Source organism: Salmo trutta, chromosome 13 (assembly GCF_901001165.1).
Source record: "Salmo trutta chromosome 13, fSalTru1.1, whole genome shotgun sequence".
Classification (NCBI taxonomy): Eukaryota; Metazoa; Chordata; class Actinopteri; order Salmoniformes; family Salmonidae; genus Salmo; species Salmo trutta.
The window spans coordinates 84,508,856-84,531,972 of record NC_042969.1 but is presented as its reverse complement, the minus strand read 5'-3'; the positions used below and the strand labels follow the sequence as shown (position 1 = coordinate 84,531,972).

Genomic DNA, 23,117 nt, shown 5'->3' with positions numbered 1-23,117 from the left:
GGGTCCACGGTTGGGTAGGGAGCACCTTCCATCAGTGCCCATCCAGTATGGGGTGCCCCTAGTCATTTTGGACATTTTTCAAAAAATCGCTAAAAAACGACAGTACCACTTCTCTCATGTCACCATCAAGCCATGGAGAGGAACCACAGTCACTGCACGGCCATCCCCAGTTCATCGGGACAGTATATTATGCATTTCTGCAGTGTTTTTGAGCATGCCAAATTCGTGATGTTAAGGCCTATTGAAACATATTGCAAATGCGCATCCGTGCACATGGTGACCCGAAATGGGTTACCAGGATTAATTTTTAGAAGGGTTTTAAATGCCTTTAGGGGGGTGCAAGGGGTCCACGGTTGGGTAGGGAGTACCTTCCATCAGTGCCCATCCAGTATGGGGCGCCCCTAGTCATTTTGACCATTTTTCAAAAAATCCATGGAGAGGAACCACAGTCACTGCACGGCCATCCCCAGTTCATTGGGACAGTCAATTATGCATTTCTGCAGTGTTTTTGAGCATGCCAAATACGTAATGCTAAATGCCCATAGAATCATATTGCAAATGCGCATCCGCGTATTTGCAATATGATTCAAAAGCAAAAAATATCACCAAAGTTGACATGATGAAATCAACACAACGAGCGATGGAGAGGAACCAGGAGCGTTCCTGAGGTCCTCCCGATCTGTGCAAGCCTAACCTTGACCTTGTGGCATTAACCCTTCACAGTGAAAAGAAGGTGTTTAGATCAAACTGTGTGCAATGACTTCTCTCCCCAGAGGAACACAGACTGTTCTCCAAAATTCAACCTGAAGCCTATGTGGGTTATGAATGCCTTATGAACCTGTCTTCTATATCAATCCATCAGGCTACTGTGAGGTCTACCTGTGTCGATTCTAAGGTTCCTGGAGTAACCGGAAGCTGTTAAAAACACCCTAGAGCTTTTGTCATATAACCTGCACATTGTGAAAATCACGCAACTCAACCATGTGTCATTCAGTCAATTCTTAAGGTAGAGGCTTCATATTCAGGATTCTGTTTATGTCTACCCCAAAGACAACGTGTGTTGAGCAAGAGCTTCCTGTGACAACCGGAAGTGGTTAAAAATAGCCTAGAGCTATTGTCATATGGCCAACCTGCAGAAAGTGAAAATCACGCAACTCAACCATGTGTCATTCAGTCAATTCTTAAGGTAGAGACTTTATATTCAGGATTCTGTTTATGTCTACCCCAAAGACAACGTGTGTTGAGCAAGAGCTTCCTGTGCCAACCGGAAGTTGTTAAAAACAGCCTAGAGCTATTGTCATCTGGCCAACCAGCATATAGTGAAAATCACGCAACTCAACCATGTGTCATTCAGTCAATTCTTAAGGTAGAGACTTCATATTCAGGATTCTGTTTATGTCTACCCCGAAGACAACGTGTGTTGAGCAAGAGCTTCCTGTGACAAGCGGAAGTGGTTAAAAACAGCCTAGAGCTATTGTCATCTGGCCAACCAGCATATAGTGAAAATCACGCAACTCAACCATCTGTCATTCAGTCAATTCTTAAGGTAGAGACTTCATATTCAGGATTCTGTTTATGTCTACCCCAAAGACAACGTGTGTTGAGCAAGAGCTTCCTGTGACAACCGGAAGTGGTTAAAAACAGCCTAGAGCTATTGTCATATAACCTGCACATAGTGAAAATCACGCAACTCAACCCTATGTCATTCAGTCAATTCTTAAGGTAGAGACTTCATATTCAGGATTCTGTATATGCCTACCCCAAAGACAACGTGTATCTATTCTTTTTGCAAAAAAAGCTCCGAAAAAAAAAAAAGCTTTTGCAAAAAAAGCTCCGAAATTTTAGAAACCTGTTCTTGAGCTCAAGTCGATAGTGCACGGTGAATTTTGTGGCTCTAGAAGGTTCTCAGACAGAGAAACCGCCTCGTGCATTTGCAATATGTTCAGTTCATTTTGAATATCACGGACATGGCGACATGTAGAAATGTTCCAGAGTCGCAAAACTAGGTGCATTGAAACCGCCTCGGCCCATAGAGACGGACCCGAATGTCTCTGTCCAATAGCTCATTCAGGGACCCCGTAGTAATGCCCTTAAAAAGTGGATTTTCAGCACCAATTAAGGCCGTTGCTCGGGCACCGAATGACCTATCCAGCCGAAACTTGGGATTCGGGGTCGCCTCACATAGGCCTACACATATTGTCAGAGCTGGACCCGCAGCAATAACGTAACTATGTGTTTTATGTTTTTTTATGGTAAAAATTGAAAGCGCTGTGAATTATGGGCCTTCTCTGACATATGTGATAGTTGGCTTCTATACGAGTTGGAAAAAGTGGATTTGGTGTCAGATGGTATCAGTTTGGTGTCAGAATGACATCTAATTGACTGATGGACGCTGACTGCTGGGTGATGAGCGATGGAGAGGAACCACAGTCACTGCACGGCCATCCCGAGATCATCGGGCCAGTCAATTATGCATTCTGAGCATGTCAAATTCGTTACATTTTTTAAAGCAACAGTCCCACTTCTCCCTCATCATACATGACAAGTAGACCATCTGCATGTATTAATGGCTTAACATAGGGCTATATATCATTTGGGCAGTATAAATGCCATTTGGACAATGGTTCACTGACTTTTGGGTTTGGAAACCGACTTCCTATGATCGTAAATGTCAAACGGACAAACATCCTGATTTGGCACATTCAATACTTTCATACATGTATAATTGACAAAAAAGAATTGGACATTTCATTTGCACATTTCTAATGGCATTTGGCAAAAAAATGAAAAAAATACGTTACTTTTGACTTCCTATGAAACCATATTCCAAATGCACAAATCATATGCCTTATGCACAAGCAAATATGTCACTTTTAACTTCCTATGAAATCATATTCCAAATGCACAAAACATATGCCTTATGCACAAGCAAATATGTCACTTTTGACTTCCTATGAAATCATATTCCAAATGCACAAAACATATGCCTTATGCACAAGCAAATATGTCACTTTTAACTTCCTATGAAATCATATTCCAAATGCACAAAACATATGCCTTATGCACAAGCATAAACAAACCCAAAAATTATGTCAATAAAATATGTCAAAATTATGTCCATACAGCTCTTATACATGTGTAATTGACATAAAAATAAAAAATAAATCGAAAAACGGTCCAGAAACCACTTTTTAAGAGGTTGAAAAGTTTTCCAAAAATATGTAATTTTTTCAAAATTTGACTCTTGGGTCTTGAATGTATTACATTTGCAATATAAAAATTCACTGCGGAGAGCTCTAGCCATCTATTGGATATTTGCTGTGATTTGGCACATTCAATACTTTCATAATTGACAAAAAAAGCATTGGACATGTCATTTTGCAAAAAAAAGGAAAAAAAAGTCACTTTTTTCCTATGAAATCATATTCAAAATGCACAAAACATATGCCTTGTGCACAAGCAAAAGCAACCCAAAAAACGACGTCAATAAAAAAACGTCATAAGCATGTTCATACAGCTCTTATACATGTGTAATTGACATAACAATCGAAAAAAATTCAAAAAACGGTCCAGAAACCACTTTTTTAAGGGTGATAAGTTTTCAAAAAAAAATTCATTTTATCAAAATCTGACCCTTGGGTGTAGACTTGGGTATCATTTGCTGTATGAAAATCCACGGTGGAGCGCGCTCACCATCTAAAGGAAATTTGAGGTGTTACAATTGGCAATAGCCATTGGAAAATTGGCATATGATTGGCCCGGAGATGGACCGCTTTCGGTGGTATTTACAATCGTGTGTATGATTCGTGCCATGCCAATATGTTCCCATGTTATTTTGTCCAAATTAGGGGGGTTTTCCCTTATTGTTTGGAATCTTCTCAGGTTTTGGCCTGCCATATGAGTTGTGTTATACTCACAGTCACCATTCAAACAGTTTTAGAAACTTTAGGGTGTTTTCTATCCAAATCAAACAATTATATGCATATTCTAGTTACTGGGCAGGAGTAGTAACCAGATTAAATCGGGTACGTTTTTTATCCGGCCGTGCAAATACTGCCCCCTATCCCCAACAGGTTAACGAGTCTTATCTTTCAAATGGTGTAAAATAGTCATATGTTTGAAAAATAGAAATTATTGCATTTATGAGGTTTTGTATTTCGTGCCACGCTCTTCCGAGAGAACCGTTAGGGTAGAAGCACAATTAGACCTCAGGATCGTTCTTGAGGTCTTCCAATCTGTGCAAGCCTAACCTTGACTGTGTGGCATTAACCCTTAACAGTTAAAAGAAGGTGTTTAAATCTCACAGTTTGCAATGACTTCGCTCCCAATAGGAATACATTGCCTATTCCCCTTAATTCAACCTGAAGCCTATGTGGGTTATGAATGCCTTATGAACCTGTCTTCGATCAGGCCACTATGAGGTCTACCTGGGTCGATTCTAAGCTTCCTGGAGCAACCGGAAGTGGTTAAAAACACCCTAAAGGTGTTTTTCTATAACCTGCATGCAGATTGTGAAAATCACTGCATTCAACCCTATGTAAATCAGTCAATTCTTAACGTAAAGACTTTAAACTCAGGATTCTGTAAGAGCATACCCCAACCAGGATATGTGTTTACTTATAGCTTCCTGTGCCAACCGGAAGTGCCTTAAATATGGATCACAGTGGCTGTTTCGAAGGGTTAAAAAAGTCAGATAATTTCAAAACTTCATATGTGTGACTAGGTAACCCTCGTGACCTGTAAATCAGTCATTTATCCCATCAGATTTGCAAAACAAATAACACACACACACTCATAGTGGCAGTGTGGGGCTAAGAGATATACAGTGCCTGAAATAGTTACCTTTGTTCAAACAATCAAAGAACCGTCAAATCTACGGCTCTGAAACTATAGAAACCTGTTCTAGAGCTGAAGTCGATATTGCATGGTGAGTTATGTGGCTCTAGATGGTTCTCAGACCGAGAAACAGCCTCGTACATTTGCAATATGTGCAATTCATTTTGAGATCACGAAAATGGCGACATTTAGAAATGTCCCAGAGTCACAAGACTAGGTGCATTGAAACCGCCTCGGCCCATAGAGACGGACCCCAAAGTTTCTGTCCGATAGCTCATTCAAGAACCCCGTAACAACGCCTGGAATAAGTGGATTTTCAGCACCAATTAAGGTCACTGCTCGGGCACCGAATGACCTATCAAGCCGAAACTTGGGATTCGGGGTCGCCTCACATAGACCTACATATAATGTCAGAGCTGGACCCGCAGCTAGAACGTAACTATGGGTTTTGTTTTTTATGGTTTAAACTGAAGGCGCTGTGATTTATGGGCCTGCTCTGAAATATGTGATAGTTGGCTTCTAAATGAGTTGGAAAAAGTGGATTTGGTGTCAGATGGTATCAGTTTGGTGTCAGAATGACATCTAATTGACTGATGGACGCTGACTTGCTGTGTGACGAGCGATGGATAGGAACCAGAGTCACTGCCCAGCCATCCCGAGTTCATCGGGCCAGTCAATTATGCATTTCTGCAGTATTTTTGAGCATGTGAAATTTGTGATGGTAAATTCCCATTGAAAAACATTGCAAAAAATTGCAACATATTGTAATGTGTAATGTTAGCTAGCTACATAGTTGTCTATGTATCAAAGATAAAAGATAAAGGTAAACGCAGCCACTGCTAGCTAGCCAACTCTAACAGCTAGCAGTACTGTATCATTTTTAGTCAATAATATTTTTTCAACATAAGCTTAACTTTCTGAACTTTCGAGTTGTGTAGTCCACTTGTGTAGCTAGCAGGACTGACTTTGTGTTAGCTAGCCAACGTTTAATTACTTCTGCGTTATGAAAGGAACTAGAAATGGACACGAATAATCTGTTGGTAGTTTGTTGTAACCAAGTATTGGTGCTAACCGTGTGTTATTGGATGCTAGCATGCTAGTTAGCTACGTTGTCATATGACACGGTGCACTGTGTGGGTTTCACGGAAGAATACTGTACCAAGTTATCTAGCTGAATAAACTAAGTTTGAGCCTATTCCTGGAAACATTGAACCACTGCAGTTTACATCAATTATAATTTCTAAAGTGGAAGTTGGAAAAGTTATATTTGAGTGTTTCAGTGAATGGTTAGTGAGGGAGGCCCTGCTCTCTCGCTTCCCCAGTTGTTTAGTTAACCTGTCTGGGGTATGTGGGACGATTTCGTCCCACCTACGTAACAGCTACTGAAATTCCAGTGGCGCGATTTTTGAATCGTTAGAAATACTATTACTTCAATTTCTCAAACATATGACTATTTTACAGCTATTTAAAGACAAGAATCTCGTTAATCTAACCCCACTGTCCGATTTCAAAAAGGCTTTACAACGAAAGCAAAACATTAGATTATGTCAGCAGAGTGCCCAGCCAGAAAAAATCAGACAGCCATTTTTCAAGCTAGCATATCATGTCACATAAACCCAAACCACAGCTAAATGCAGCACTAACCTTTGATGATCTTCATCAGATGACACACCTAGGACATTGTGTTATACAATACATGCATGTCTGTTCAATCAAGTTCATATTTATATCAAAAAACAGCTTTTTGCATTAGCATGTGACGTTCAGAAAACGCATAACCCCCGGCAAACTTCCGTTGAATTTACTAACAGTTTGCTAAATTACTCACGATAAACGTTCACAAAAAGCATAACAATTATTTTAAGAATTATAGATACATTACTCCTCTATGCACTCGATATGTCCGATTTTAAAATAGCTTTTCGGATGAAGCACATTTTGCAATAATCTAAGTACATAGCCCGGCATTACAGGGCTAGCTATTTAGATACCCACCCAGGTCAGCCTCCACCAAAATCACATTTCCTATAAGAAAAATGTTCTTACCTTGCTTGTTCTTCATCAGAATACACTGCCAGGACTTCTACTTCAATAACAAATGTAGGTTTGGTCCCAAATAATCCATCGTTATATCCAAACAGCGACGTTTTGTTCGTGAGTTCTAGAATGCTTCTTCCCGGTCTCGCGCATGGCGCATTGGCGTGTCAAAAATGTCTAAATATTCCATTACCGTACTTCGAAGCATGTCAACCGCTGTTTAAAACCAATTTTTATGCCATTTATGTCGTAGAGAAGTGATAATATTCCGACCGGGAGTATGCATTGAGCCTAAACAGCCGAATAAAATTTCTCCTCAGAAGCGACTCATGCACGCGCATCATTCAAAGGTCCTCTGAGCATCCACTTACAAAAGGCGATAATCTGTTTCAACCTGAGGCTCCCTCGTAAACCTTCAGTTATTTCGCGGGCTCTGAGAGCCTATTGGAGCCCTGGGAATTGTCACGTTACAGCTAAGATCCTTACTTTTCAATAAAAAGATGCAAGACGCACGACTCCTTGTCAGACAGGGTACTTCCTGCTTGAAACCTTGTCAGGTTTTTGCCTGCCATAGGAGTTCTGTTATACTCACAGACACCATTCAAACAGTTTTAGAAAATTCAGAGTGTTTTCTATCCAAACCTGAACAATAATATGCATATTCTAGCTTCTGAGTTGGTGTAGGAGGCAGTTAAAAATGGGAACATATTTTTTCCAAAATTCTCAATACTGCCCCCTACCCCAAACAGGTTAACTTTCATTCCAATCTCCCTTGCATTAGCGTAGCCTCTCCTGTAGCCTGTCAACTATGTGTCTGTCTATCCCTGTTCTCTCCTCTCTGCACAGGCCACACAAACGCTTCACACCGCATGGCCGCTGCCACTCTAACCTGGTGGTCCCAGCACGCACGACCCACGTGGAATTCCAGGTCTCCGGCAGCCTCTGGAACTGCCGGTCTGCGGCAAACAAGGCAGAGTTCATCTCAGCCTACGCTACCCTCCAGGCCCTCGACTTCTTGGCGCTGACGGAAACAAGGATTACCACAGAAAACACTGCTACTTCTATTGCTCTCTCCTCGTCTGCCCACGTGTTCTCGCATACCCCGAGAGCATCTGGTCAGCGGGGTGGTGGCACTGGAATCCTCATCTCTCCCAAGTGGACATTCTCTCTTTCTCCCCTGACCCATCTGTCTATCTCCTCCTTTGAATTCCATGCTGTCACAGTCACTAGCCCATTCAAGCTTAAGTCAAACGAAACCGCTGGTCCTGCTCACATTGCCCTACCCTATGCTTTGACCTCTTTCTCCCCTCTCTCTCCAGATGAAATCTTGCGACCTGTGATGGCCGGCCGCCCAACAACCTGCCCGCTTGACCCTATCCCCTCCTCTCTTCTCCAGACAATTTCCGGAGACCTTCTCCCTTACCTCACCTCGCTCATCAACTCATCATTGTCCGCTGGCTACGTCCCTTCCATACGGTGTTGGCCAACTCCAGGGCTTTGCCTGAGAGGTAGGAGACGAGGGTGGACACGCTCTCACGTCCCGTAGGAGCCGGGTGGACGGTCGCCAGGTAGTGTTCCAGCTGGAGTAGGAACCCCTGGCATCCGGCAGCCGTCCCATCATACTCCCTCGGGAGCGCGAGCCGAATCCCACTGGGACCGGGTGAAGGAGGGGGGTCTGCTGTAGTGGGGCTGGTCGGGGTGCTTGAAGACCTCGTCCTCTCTCCTAACAATCTATCGTCTGCAACACTCGATCCATGGCGGTGCCCAGACGTAGCAAAAGGGTCGAGTGCTGCTGGACGCACTCCTCTACTGCCACAGAGAGTGTGTCTGCTCCTGCTGACTCCATTCAAGGAGAGTGATTCTGTAATGAGCCTGTGTGTAGCTGGTGTAGAGGAGTCAGGTGCAGGACAGCAGATATGAGTAATAAATGTAATTTAATCAAAGAATCAATAATACAATGCAATAATCTAGGGCACAATAGCGGACCGTAATAAATACAAACAATCACTCACAAACAAACATGGGGGAACAGAGGGTTAAATAATGGACAAGTAAATGGGGGAATGAAACCAGGTGTGTAAGACAAGGACAAAACAAATGGAAAATAAAAAGTGGATCGGCGATGGCTAGAAGGCCGGTGACGTTGACCACCGAACGCCGCCCGAACAAGGAGAGGGACCGACTTCGGAAGAAGTAGTGACAGGGAGCAATTTCCAAACGCCTGAAGCAACCACGTTCATCTGTACAAACAATAAAACGCAAGTAAAAACACCATGGGACCACGCAGGCGTCGTACAGCTCAGGAATAAGACGCGTTCTGTCTCCTAGAGATTAACGTACTTTCGTGTGAAAAGTGCAAATCAATCCCAGAACAACAGCAAATGACCTTGTGAAGATGCTGGAGGAAACAGGTACGAAAGTATCTTTTTCCACAGTAAAACGAGTCCTATATCGACATAACCTGAAAGGCCGCTCAGCAAGGAAGAAGCCACTGCTCCAAAACCACCATAGAAATGCCAGACTAGGGTTTGCAACTGCACATGGGGAAAAAGATCGTGACCATCGTTATGTTTGGAGGAAAAAGGAGGAGGCTTGCAAATCGAAGAACACCATCCCAACCGTGAAGCATGGGGGTGGCAGAATCATGTTGTTGGGTTGCTTTGCTGCAGGAGGGACTGGTGCACTTCACAAAATAGATGGCATCATGAAGATGGAAAATTATGTGGATATATTGAAGCAACATCTCAAGACATCAGTCAGGAAGTTAAAGCTTGGTTGCAAATGGGTATTCCAAATGGACAGTGACCCCTAGCATACTTCCAAAGTTGTGGCAAAATGGCCTAAGGACAACAAAGTCAAGGTATTGGAGTGGCCATCACAAAGCCCTGACATCAATGCAATAGAACATTTGTAGGCAGAACTGAAAAAGCGTGTGCGAGCTAGGAGGCCGACAAACCTGACTCAGTTACACCAGCTCTGTCTGGAGGAATGGGACAAAATTCACCCAACTTATTGTGGGAAGCTTGTGGAAGGCTACCCAAAACGTTCGACCCAAGTTAAACAATTTGAAGGTAATGCTACCAAATACTAATTGAGTGCATGTAAACTTCTGACCCACTGGGAATGTGATGAAAGAAATGAAAGCTGAAATAAGTCATTTTCTCTAGAACATTCTTAAAATAAAGTGGTGATCCTTAGTGTCCTAAGACAGGGAATCTTTATTATGATTAACACCTGTTGAGCACAGGCGTTCCGCTAGCGGAAACCCCTAGCCAACATCCAATGGAACAGCACGGCGCAAAATACAAAACCTCAAAAATCAAATAATTTCAATTTCTCAAACATACGACTATTTTACACCATTTTAGAGATACACATTTCCTTGTTCCAACCACATTGTCCGATTTCAAAAAGGCTTTACAGCGAAAGCAAAACATTAGATTGTGTTAGGAGAGTACATAGACAAAAGTAACAACACAGCCATTTTCCAAGCAAGGATATATGTCACAAAAACCCAAAACACAGCTAAATGAAGCACTAACCTTTGACGATCTTCATCAGATGACACTCCTAGGACATCTTGTTACACAATACATGTATGTTTTGTTTGATAAAGTTTGATAAAGTTTATTTATATCCAAAAACAGCATTTTCCATTGGCACATGATGTTCAGAAAATGTATTCCCACCATAAACCTCCGGTGAATTTACAAAAATACTCATCATAAACGTTGACAAAATATATAACAATTATTTTAAGAATTATAGATACAGTACTCCTTTATGCAACCGCTGTGTCAGATTTTAAAATATCTTTACGGAGAAAGCACATTTTTTCAATATTCTGAGTACATAGCTCACCATCACAGCAAGCTATACAGACACCCGCCAAGTTTGGTGTCACCTAAACTCAGAATTAGTATTATAAATATTCTCTTACCTTTGCTGATCTTCGTCAGAATACACTCCCAGGACTGCTACTTCCACAAGAAATGTTGTTTTTGTTCGAAATAATCCATATTTATGTCCAAATACCTGTGTTTTGTTCGTGCGTACAGAGCACTATCCAAAGGCATAACGCGCGAGCGCAGTACCAGAGACGAAAAGTCAAAATGTTCCATTACGTTCTTAGAAGCATGTCAAATGCTGTTTAAAATCAATCTTTATGGTATTTTTAAAGTAAAAATGCGCTAATATTCCAACCGGACAATATTAATTGAAGAAGAAAAAGAAGGAACGGCACGATCGCGGGATTGCGCATATCCAATCCCTTTGTCCCCAGGCAGTCCACTCAGTGACTGAGCTCCTATACTCTGCCCAGTGACAGGAGAATGCTGAAAGAACTTTCTGAAGGCTTTTGACAGCCAATGGAAGCCTTAGGAAGTGCAACGTGACCCCACAGACACTTTAGTTTCGATAGACATTCAAAAGAAGAACTACAATTCTCAGACTTTCCACTTCCTGGTTGGATTGTTCTCAGGTTTTTGCCTGCCATATGAGTTCTGTTATACTCACAGACACCATTCAAACAGTTTTAGAAACGGCAGAGTGTTTACTATCCAAATCTACTAATAATATGCATATTCTATGTTTCTGGGCAAGAGTAGTAACCAGTTTAATTTGGGTACGTTTTTCATCCGGCCGTGAAAATACGGCCCCCTATCCAAAACAGGTTTTAAATGTCAGGAATTTTGAACGACTAGACTTTAGAATAAATTCTGTGTACTGCCAGCATGCCAAGAGGAATAGACTGTTGGGGAAATACTGAGTAGAGCCAGCTTGCAAAGTGGACTAGATTGTAGGTGAAATATAATTTTGGCAACATGCCAAAAGGACTAGACTGTCGCAGAATTACTGTGAAGAGACAGCGTGCCTGGAGGACTAGACTATAGAGGAAATATAAGTGAGGCAAAGTGCCAAATGAACTAGACAGTGGGTTAAATACTGTGCAGAGCCAGCGTGCCAAGAGGACTAGACTGTTGGATAAATACTGTGTAGAGCCAGCATACCAAGAGGACTAGACTGTAGAGGAAATATAAGTGAGGCAAAGTGCCAAATGAACTAGACAGTGGGGTAAATACTGTCAGAGCCAGCGTGCCAAGAGGACTAGACAGTAAGGGAAATATTAGAGGCTCATGGTTATTGTGTGTCTAATGTATGTTTATGTCTATCTAAACCATTACAGTCAACGTAGTTCTGATTCTGGTGCATAAACTCTCTATAGCTGAAAGAAGAAGGACCTGACTGGGTGAGCAGAGCAGCCTCTAACCCCTCCCTTCCTGGCATGGCCATACCCACAGTGTGGCCCCCAGAGGAATCCCCACAGAGGTACGGTGGGTATTTAACTCAGAGTAGAGAGGTAACCTAACCTATGTGGGTCTGTCTGGTGCTGTGCTACCCCATACCTTCTACACATCAGGGGAATGAGGCTCTCTCTGGCTCCTGCTCTGGATCCAAGTCTGGCTGGTTGTCTGGTTCTACTACATCTAGCTGTGATGGCTGGTGGGCTTGCCTTGCTCACATCTGCCTCTATCTCTACCTCTGCTTCTGGGCTGGAGTCTGTCAGATGCAGGCTCCAAGGCACCCCTCGTCCTCCGGTGTTCTCCCAGGACGGGAACTTTGTCATCGGGGGTGTTTTCTCCATCCATTACTACATGCACACTGTGGATCACAGCTACACCAGCATGCCTGAGCCCCTGCAGTGCACAGGGAGGTCAGTGAGCGCAAGAGGGAGCAGGGGACAGGACTGTGGCTATGTGGGTAGACAGATAAATTGTGTTTTAAAGACAGAGAAACAATGTGTTTAAAGACCGATAAACAGTAAGTTTAAAGACAGAGAGACAGTGTGTTAATGACAGAGAAACAATGTGTTTTAAGAAAGATAAACAATGTGTTTAAAGAAGATAATCAATGTTTCAAAGACAGATAAACAGTGTTTTAAAGACAGATAAACAGTGTTTTAAAGACAGGTAAACAATGTTTTAAAGACAGATATACAGTGCGATTAAAGACAGATTAACAGTGTGTTTAAAGACATAAAAAGTGTGTTTGTGTCTGAGATAATAGGGAAAGACTACTGTTACAAAGGATCACATTTTCAAATGCAGGCTATCCTACAATGTCATTAATTACAGACAACAAAAGTGTAGGCATATAGACGGTGTGGAAAATAATACTAGATATTAGGCTGTTTGCATTGGTAACATTCTATAAGCTAGTTTATGATTCGTCAGGAGGTGCTCACTAACACATCTTCTATTTACAGTATGGATTCCCGTGAGTTGCGTTTCTCGCGCGCCATGATCTTCGCAGTTGAGGAGATAAACAACAGTTCATACCTGCTACCGGGTGTCACACTTGGTTATCAAGTGCACGACTCCTGCAACTCGGTCCCTATGGCCGTGAAAGTGGCCTTCCAGCTGGCTAATGGCCTGGACCCCATGTTTGATACCGGAGAACAGTGCTCGGGGTCGGCTACAGTGACAGCTATCATTGGCGAGTCTGCCTCCACGCCTACCATCAGCATGTTGCGCATCATCGGCCCGTTCGGCATTCCTCAGGTAAACTCCTCTGGAAAGAAATCATTCAGCTTCTTTTAATTCCCTGTATTCCAACTGTATTCTCCTCTATTTCAGGAATATACATTTCTGTGTGAAATTATATGGAGAAAGGCATTTGAACATAGACTGAGAACTATGAGTCTGGAGAACTTCTATAGGCATTTGAACATAGACTGAGGAATATGAGTCTGGAGAACGTCTGGAGGCATTAAAACATGATCTGAGGACTATCTTTTATAGGCTAGGTCGTTATGGGAGACCAGGGATTGGTGTCACACTTTTGTGTATCCTATTCATTCTGGCCTAATGAAAAACAATGAATTGGCTTATTATTATTAATGTCTCCCTAACATCAAACTACATAGCTAAATAAAAAAAAGCAGGAAGTAGCCAATACATTAGAATTGTTAGGCCGACATGATGTTCTGTCTCATGTTTTCAACTGTCTGTTTTTACCTAGGTGAGCCACTCTTCCACCTGTGCATGTCTGAGTGATAAGAAACAGTATCCAACCTTCTTCAGAACCATCCCCAGTGACCAGTTCCAGGCTGCCGCTCTGGCCCACCTCATCAGGCACTTCGGTTGGACCTGGATTGGGGCGGTCCGTTCCGACAATGACTACGGTAATAACGGGATGGCGGCTTTCCTACAGGCAGCACAAGAGGAAGGCATCTGTGTGGAGTATTCTGAAGCCTTCTCCCTTACCAACCCACTCAGCAGAGTGCAACGGGTGGCCGACGTGATCCGCAGGTGATCCATGCTTATTTGTGAACTTTTCATTCACACAAATGCAAGACTATATTTAAACAAAACTATTGTTGTTAATTTCTCTCTTTTCCCAAAGCTGATCTGTGAGACCAACATGATTTGCATATCTTAAGCTTGTCAAAGTGTTTATTAATAATAATGTTCATGTTCACTTCACTGAGACATTCCATTGAATGACAACCATGACCAGCATATTAAACATTTGATATAATCATGTTCCCCAGCTCCACAGCCCGGGTGGTGGTTGCATTCGTATCCTCTTGGGACATGAGAACCCTGCTGGAGGAGATGGACCGCCTGCCCTCTCCGCCCCGCCAGTGGATCGGGAGTGAGTCCTGGGTCACTGAGCCAGATATGCTGCGCTTCGGCCTGTGTGCCGGGGCCATCGGATTTGGCATCCAACGCTCTGTCATCCCCGGCCTCAGGGACTTCCTCCTGGAGCTCTCCCCACAGAAGGTGTCGAACTCTCCCCTGCTCACAGAGTTCTGGGAGGGAGCCTTTGGCTGTAGGCTGGGGAAAGGTATCTATCTATCTATCTATCTAGCTATCTATCAATCAATCTATCTATCTATCTATCTATCTATCCATCCATTCATCATCCGTCTGTCTGTCTGTCTGTCTGTCTGTCTGTCTGTCTGTCTGTCTGTCTGTCTGTCTGTCTGTCTGTCTGTCTGTCTGTCTGTCTGTCTGTCTGTCTGTCTGTCTGTCTGTCTGTCTGTCTGTCTGTCTGTCTGTCTGTCTCTCTCTGTCTGTTTGTCTGTCTGTCTGTATGGATCTCTACAGGTTTTGGTGTTGAGGAGAAGGTGTGTGATGGCAGTGAGGATATACAGCAGCTACAGGTCCCCTACACAGATACATCTCAGCTACGTGTCACTAACATGGTGTATAAAGCTGTTTATGCCATAGCACACGCCATCCACAGCATTGTTTGTGAAGAGAGAGAAAACTCCACTGTGAACTGTGACAAAAACCTTAATGTGAAGCAAACACAGGTGAATGAGAAGTCTATAGTTAAATTTCTTGATAAATATGTTTATTTAGACTACATGTATGAAGGCCTAGGAGTTCTCGTTACACTTTACAACTTCTTCTAAAGTAACACATTTGATAAATATGAGTTGAATTAATGTTATGTTTCTCTCTCTGCCTCTCTCCATCTCTCTTCCCTTCTCTCCATTTCTCTCTTTCCATCTTTCTTCCCTTCTCTCCATCTCTCATCTCTCTCTTCCCCTCTCTCCATTAATCTCTCCATCTCTCATCCCCTCACTTCTCTCTCTCCATCTCTCTTCACCTCTCTCCTTCTCTCTCGTCCCCTCTCTCTTTCCCTTGCCCTTCCAACCCCCAGGTCCTGGAGAGATTGAGGAGGGTGAACTTCTCTCGTAATGGGTACCAGGTGTCTTTCGATGCCAACGGGGACCCAGTGGCCACCTATGAGCTGGTCAACTGGCAGAGACGGGAGAGTGGGAAGATGAAGTTTGTGACAGTGGGGCGCTATGATGCATCCCTGGTTCCTGACCAGAGGCTTGACATCGAGAAGGAAATCACCTGGGTAAAGAACAGTACACAAGTACCTGTGTCAGATTGCAGTGAGAGCTGTCCTCCAGGCACTCGTAAGGCTATACAGAAAGGAAAGCCTGTATGCTGTTATGACTGTATCCAATGTGGAGAGGGAGAGATCAGTAATAACACAGGTAGGACAATAGGAATAGTTGGCATAAAATGTGTAGTAATTTCTATCACGGTTAACTAAGTAGTGGTTTTTTCATACTAACAGCACTACAAAGGCAGATTCTGTCAATCATATTCCTGTTCTTATTATCTCATGTAAGCTGCACATTAATTCAACATTCTTTATAGTAAACTGACAAAGTGCAGCATTGTGGGACATGTATTTGTAACTAAATAAAACCTGAATCTATTATTATTACCATTTGATGTCTGTTATTTTGTCCTGGTCAGATTCTTCAGACTGTCTGATCTGTCCCGAGGAGTACTGGCCCAACGCTGAGAGAGACCGCTGTATCCTTAAGCCTGTGGAGTTCCTGTCCTTCCACGAGGTCCTCGGAATCATCCTGACCGCCTGCTCTGTGGGCGGGGCTTGTCTGGCCATCGCTACGGCAACCATCTTCTACCGCCACCGGACTTCTGCAATCGTCAGGGCCAACAACTCTGAGCTGAGCTTCCTGCTTCTCTTCTCCTTGACTCTGTGTTTTCTGTGTTCTCTTACCTTCATTGGCCGGCCCTCTGAATGGTCCTGTATGCTGCGCCACACAGCGTTTGGGATCACCTTCGTCCTCTGCATCTCTTGTGTTCTGGGGAAAACAATAGTGGTGTTGATGGCCTTCAAGGCTACACTTCCAGGCAGTAATGCCATGAAATGGTTTGGTCCTCCACAGCAGAGATTGACTGTAGTGTCCTTCACGTTTGTCCAGGCTTTGATATGCACTCTGTGGTTGGTCCTGTCCCCTCCATTCCCCATTAAAAACCTCACTACCTACAAGGAAAAGATCATTCTTGAGTGTGATGTGGGTTCAGCTATTGGTTTCTGGGCTGTGTTGGGCTATATTGGACTTCTGGCTCTCTTGTGCTTTGTGCTGGCTTTTCTGGCTCGGAAGCTGCCTGATAACTTCAATGAGGCCAAATTCATCACCTTCAGCATGCTCATTTTCTGTGCTGTCTGGATCACCTTTATCCCAGCTTATGTCAGCTCTCCTGGGAAGTTCACTGTAGCTGTGGAGATCTTTGCCATCATCACCTCTAGCTTTTGGTTGTTCTTTTTATTATTTGTTCCTAAATGCTTTATTATTCTGTTCAGGCCGGAGAAGAACACCAAAAAACACCTTATGGAGAAGACATCCAATGATATACGTTATTAAGAAATGATTTAGGGGAAAAAACATTGTAACGTTCAGTTATATGGTGTATTATACAGTTAGGGAGGACTACTCTGAAAGAGATGACCACCAATTTAGCATCTAATCATTGGTAACATTGTAACTAGTAACTTCACACAGGTTCACTTTAGATATTCCAATGTTATGAGAGATTGTTCAAATCTAGAGTGTTTAAATCTAATTTGACCTGCTAAATGATGTGATTAGCAGTAACCTACAGAGTGGAACCACTTCCATGTTGTTTGGAGAAAAGCTTTATTCCTATATGAATTGATATAACATTGAAGTGCATGTGTTCAGTTGATATTGTAATTCATCATATTATGTATTATAATAATATAATAAACATTTTCATACACAGTCGAAGTCGGAAGTTTACATACAATTAGGTTGGAGTGATTAATTAAGTTTCACATTGGAATAAATATGTGGAACTCAATATACGCTGCGCCTTGGTCCCATTCTTAATACAACCCTGACAAGTACGCAAGTATAAACACCATGGGACCACGCAGGCATCATACCGCTCAGGAAGAAGACGCGTTCTGTCTCCTAGAGATTAACGTACTTTGGTTCGAAAAGTGCAAATCAATCCCAGAACAACAGCAAAGGACCTTGTGAAGATGCTGGAGGAAACAGGTACGAAAGTATTTATATCCACAGTAAAACAAGTCCTATATCAACATAACCTTAAAGGCTGCTCAGCAAGGAAGAAGCCACTGCTCCAAAACCGCCATAAAAATGCCAGACTATGGTTTGCAACTGCACATGGGGACAAAGTGACCATCGTTATGTTTGGAGGAAAAAGAGGCTTGCAAGTGAAAATAACACCATCCCAACCGTGAAGCAAGGGGGTGGCAGCATCATGTTGTGGAGTTGCTTTCTGCAGGAGGGACTGGTGCACTTCACAAAATAGATGGCATCATGAGGAGAGAAAACAATGTTGATATATTGAAGCAACATCTCAAGACATCAGTCAGGAAGTTAAAGCTTGGTTGCAAATGGGTCTTCCAAATGGACAGTGACCCCAAGCATACTTCCAAAGTTGTGACAAAAATGGCCTAAGGACAACAAAGTCAAGGTATTGGAGTGGCCATCACAAAGCCCTGACCTCAAAGCAATAGAACATTTTACACACCCACCAAGTTTAGCCCTCACCAAAGTCAGATTTACTATAAGAAAAATGTTATTACCTTTGCTGTTCTTCGTCAGAATGCACTCCCAGGACTTCTACTTCAATAACAAATGTTGGTTTGGTCCCAAATAATCCATAGTTATATCCAAATAGCGCAGTTTTGTTCGTGCGTTCAAGACACTATCCGAAAGGGTAAATAAGGGTTATGCGCCCGACGCGTTTCGTGACAAAAAAATTGTAAATATTCCATTACTGTACTTCGAAGCATGTCAACCGCTGTTTAAAATCAATTTTTATGCCATTTTTCTCGTAAAAAAGCGATAATATTCCGACCGGGAAATCGTGTTTTAGTACAAAGAGAGAGAAAATAAAAACATGGTGTCACCCCGTGCACGAAACTTAGTCTGATGGTCCTCTGATCGACCACTTACCAAAGGCGCTAAAGTTTTTCAGCCAGCGGCTGGAATTACATCATTCAGCTTTTTCCCGGGTTCTGAGAGCCTATGGGAGCCGTAGGAAGTGTCACGTTACAGCAAATATCCTAAATTTTCAATAAACAGAGCCAAGAAGCTCAAGGAATGGTCAGAGAGGGTACTACCTGTACAGAATCTTCTCAGGTTTTTGCCTGCCATATGAGTTCTGTTATACTCACAGACACCATTCAAACTGTTTTAGAAACTTTAGGGTGTTTTCTATCCAAAGCCAATAATTATATGCATATTCTAGTTACTGGGCAGGAGTAGTAACCAGATTAAATCGGGTACGTTTTTTATCCGGCCGTGCAAATACTGCCCCCTAGCCCCAACAGGTTAACATCTCGTGAATGCAACCGCATTGCCAGATTAAAAATAACTTTACTGGGAAATCACACTTTGCAATAAACGACGTGGTATGCTCAGAAAAATAGTCTAGGCGATACATGTTAGCGCCATCTTGGAACCATCTAAAATCAAAAAAACTATTGTAAATATTCCCTTACCTTTGATTATCTTCTTTAGAAGACACTTCCAGGAATCCCAGGTCCACAACAAATGTAGTTTTGTTCAAAAAAGTTAATAATTTATGTCCCAATAGTTCCTTCTTGTTAGCGCGTTCCGAAGGCTACTCATAATGTACTGAAGCGCGCGGGACTTGTCGTCACGAATGTGTAATAAATATATATTTACGTTCGTTCAAACATGTCAAACGTTGTATAACATAAATCTTTAGGGCCTTTTTCAAACAGAGCTTCAATAATATTCAAGGCAGATGATTGCATTGTCTTACTAAACGTTTCAGAAGAAAAGGGTTCCCATGGGTGCCCGCGTCATAGTAGTAATGGCCCTCCCCCTGTGACCAACTTCCCAAGCCTCTCTTTGGGTCAGTTTCTACCATAGAAGACTCAAACCACTTTGTAAAGACTGTTGACATCTAGTGAAAGCCTTAGGAAAGTGCTAAATGATTAATAAGTCCCTGTGTGTTTCAATGGCAAAGGTTTGAAGTGATTCCACACATCAGATTTCCACTTCCTGTTAGGATTTGTCTCAGGGTTTTGACTGCCATATGAGTTCTGTTATACTCACAGACACCATTCAAACAGTTTTAGAAATTTTAGAGTGTTTTCTATCCAAATCTACTAATTAAATGCATATTATAAATACTGGGCAGGAGTAGTAACCAGATTAAATCGGGTACGTTTTTTATCCGGCCGTGCAAATACTGCCCCCTATCCCCAACAGGTTAACACATTATTATAGTCTTATAATTCTAATACATTTCACAAAGTTATATGGTTTCAGAGTGGAATGCTTTAGTCAAAACCTTAACCTCTCTAGGACCGGCGGGACGAATTCGTCCCACCTACGTAACAGCCAGTTGAATCCTGTGGCGCGATTTTCAAATACCTTTGAAATGCTATTACTTCAATTTCTCAAACATATGACTATTTTACAGCTATTTAAAGACAAGACTCTCGTTAATCTAACCACACTGTCCGATTTCAAAAAGGCTTTACAACGAAAGCAAAACATTAGATTATGTCAGCAGAGTACCCAGCCAGAAATAATCAGACACCCATTTTTCAAGCTAGCATATAATGTCACAAAAATCCAGAAGACAGCTAAATGCAGCACTAACCTTTGATGATCTTCATCAGATGACACACCTAGGACATTATGTTATACAATACATGCATGTTTTGTTCAATCAAGTTCATATTATATCAAAAACCAGCTTTTTACATTAGCATGTGACGTTCAGAACTAGCATACCCCCCGCAAACTTCCGGCGAATTTACTAACAATTTACTAAATTACTCACGATAAACGTTCACAAAAAGCATAACAATTATTTTAAGAATTATAGATACATTACTCCTCTATGTACTCGATATGTCCGATTTTAAAATAGCTTTTCGATGAAAGCACATTTTGCAATATTCTAAATAGATAGCCCGGCATCACAGGGCTAGCTATTTAGACACCCACCAAGTTTAGCCTTCACCAAAGTCAGATTTACTATTAGAAAAGTTTGATTACCCTTCCTGTTCTTCGTCAGAATGCACTCCCAGGACTTCTACTTCAATAACAAATGTAGGTTTGGTCCAAAATAATCCATAGCTATGTTCCAACAGCGACGTTTTGTTCGTGCGTTCTAGACACTATCCCAATGGTAAATAACGGTCACACGCACGGCGCATTTCGTGACAAAAGATTTCTAAATATTTCATTACCGTACTTCGAAGCATGTCAACCGCTGTTTAAAATCAATTTTTATGCCATTTTTCTCGTAAAAAAGCGATAATATTCCGACCGGGAATCTGCAATTAGGTAAACTGCCGAAAGAAAATACAGCACGGGGTCGAATCGGGCACGCGCCTAATTCCATTGTCCTCTTATTGGCCACTTGGCAAAGGCGATTATGTGTTTCAGCCAGAGGCTGCCTCGTCATCGTTCAGGTTTTTCCCGGGCTCTGAGAGCCTATTGGAGCCGTAGGAAGTGTCACGTTACAGCTAAGATCCTGACTCTTCAATAAACAGAAGCAAGAACAACAACACCTTGTCAGACAGGCCACTTCCTGCATGAAATCTTCTCAGGTTTTTGCCTGCCATAGGAGTTCTGTTATACTCACAGACACCATTCAAACAGTTTTAGAAACTTTAGGGTGTTTTCTATCCAAAGCCAATAATTATATGCATATTCTAGTTACTGGGCAGGAGTAGTAACCAGATTAAATTGGGTACGTTTTTTATCCGGCCGTGAAAATACTGCCCCCTATCCCAAAGAAGTTAAACAGATCAATTATCTTACCAATCCTCCCTATTGACTAAATATTTCACACACACTATTATACAACTATTTTTATTGAATTCATAAATGTCACACCAAATCTGTCACGTCCTGACCAGCAGATGGAGCTGTTGTAGTAGTTTGGGGGTCAGGACGTGGCAGTCTTGTGTGTGTGTTTGATTGTTCTGTGTGTCTTGTGACTCCTGATCAGGAACAGCTGGGGATCGTTGTTCCTGATTGGGAGTCATATATGTAGGAGTATGTTTGTCACTGGGGTTTGTGGGTGGTTGTTTTGCACTGCGTTTTCTAGCCTGCAAACTGTTGCTGCTGTTGTGTTTATTGTTTCCTGTGGATGCTTTACTCCTTTTGTTGGGTAATTAAAGATGAGTATTCACATACCTGCTGCGCCTTGGTCCATTTATGAAGACAGCCGTGACAGAACCACCCACCTCACCAGGACCAAGCAGCAGAGGAACGAGGAGGAAGGATGGACGTGGGCAGAGCTAAGGAGGAGCGTTTCCAGGGCGATGGAAGAGTTGAGGAAACTCGAGAGGCCGCCCCAATAATTTTTTTGGGGGGTGCACAAGGGCAGTTTTGCGGTGCAAGAATGGAGCCCCAGGCCAGCTCCCCGCACTATCATGGAGGTACGTGTTCCCAGTCTGGTACGTCCAATACCAGCCCCACGCATCAAGAGTCTAGTGTGTCAGCCCAGCCTCGCCAGTCAACAGTCACCAGAGCTGCCCGCCAGTCAACAGTCACCAGAGCTGCCCGCCAGTCAACAGTCGTCAGAGCTGCCTGCCAGTCAACAGTCGTCAGAGCTGCCCGCCAGTCAACAGTCGTCAGAGCTGCCCGCCAGTCAACAGTCGCCAGAGTGGCCAGACTGCCCTGAACTGCCGGAGTGGCCAGACTGCCCTGAACTGCCTGAGAGGCCAGACTGCCCTGAACTGCCGGAGAGGCCAGACTGCCCTGAACTGCCGGAGTGGCCAGACTGCCCAGACTGCCCAGACTGCCCAGACTGCCCCGAGCTGCCAGACTGCCCAGACTGCCCCGACTGCCCGACTGCCCAGACTGCCCACACTGCCCAGACTGCCAAGACTGCCCCGAGCTGCCAGACTGCCCAGACTGCCCCGAGCTGCCAGACTGCCCCGAGCTGCCAGACTGCCCCAAGCTGCCAGACTGCCCCGACTGTCAGACTGCCCCGACTGCCAGACTGCCCCGAGCTGCCAGACTGCCCCGAGCTGCCAGAATGCCCAGACTGCCCCGACTGCCCCGACTGCCCGACTGCCCAGACTGCCCAGACTGCCCAGACTGTCCAGACTGCCCCGAGCTGCCAGACTGCCCAGACTGCCCCGAGCTGCCAGACTGCCCAGACTGCCCAGACCTGCCAGACTACCCAGACTGCCCAGACTGCCCCGAGCTGCCAGACTGTCCTAAATTTTCAATAAACAGAGCCAAGAAGCTCAAGGAATGGTCAGAGAGGGTACTACCTGTACAGAATCTTCTCAGGTTTTTGCCTGCCATATGAGTTCTGTTATACTCACAGACACCATTCAAACTGTTTTAGAAACTTTAGGGTGTTTTCTATCCAAAGCCAATAATTATATGCATATTCTAGTTACTG

At 43.2% G+C, this 23,117-nt stretch overlaps 1 protein-coding gene across 1 annotated transcript; it reads left to right on the top strand.

Moving 5' to 3' along the window:
• The first annotated feature begins 9,268 nt into the window (after nt 1-9,268).
• On the top strand, nt 9,269-17,077 carry LOC115204968 (extracellular calcium-sensing receptor-like). The gene is made up of 8 exons (XM_029770542.1): nt 9,269-9,349; nt 12,483-12,586; nt 13,139-13,433; nt 13,894-14,183; nt 14,426-14,721; nt 14,985-15,193; nt 15,547-15,892; nt 16,161-17,077. Exons 1-8 carry the CDS (start codon nt 9,269-9,271, stop codon nt 17,075-17,077), a joined length of 2,538 nt encoding a protein of 845 aa, XP_029626402.1.
• The last annotated feature ends 6,040 nt before the right edge of the window (nt 17,078-23,117 follow it).

Bases quoted from the DNA above. Each gene is read 5' to 3' on its own strand.
- LOC115204968 (XM_029770542.1), top strand. From the start codon at position 9,269: ATGCTGGAGGAAACAGGTACGAAAGTATCTTTTTCCACAGTAAAACGA. The intron at 13,434-13,893 runs GTAAACTCCTCT...GTTTTTACCTAG, and splicing joins GCCCGTTCGGCATTCCTCAG to GTGAGCCACTCTTCCACCTG. The intron at 15,893-16,160 runs GTAGGACAATAG...TGTCCTGGTCAG, and splicing joins AGAGATCAGTAATAACACAG to ATTCTTCAGACTGTCTGATC.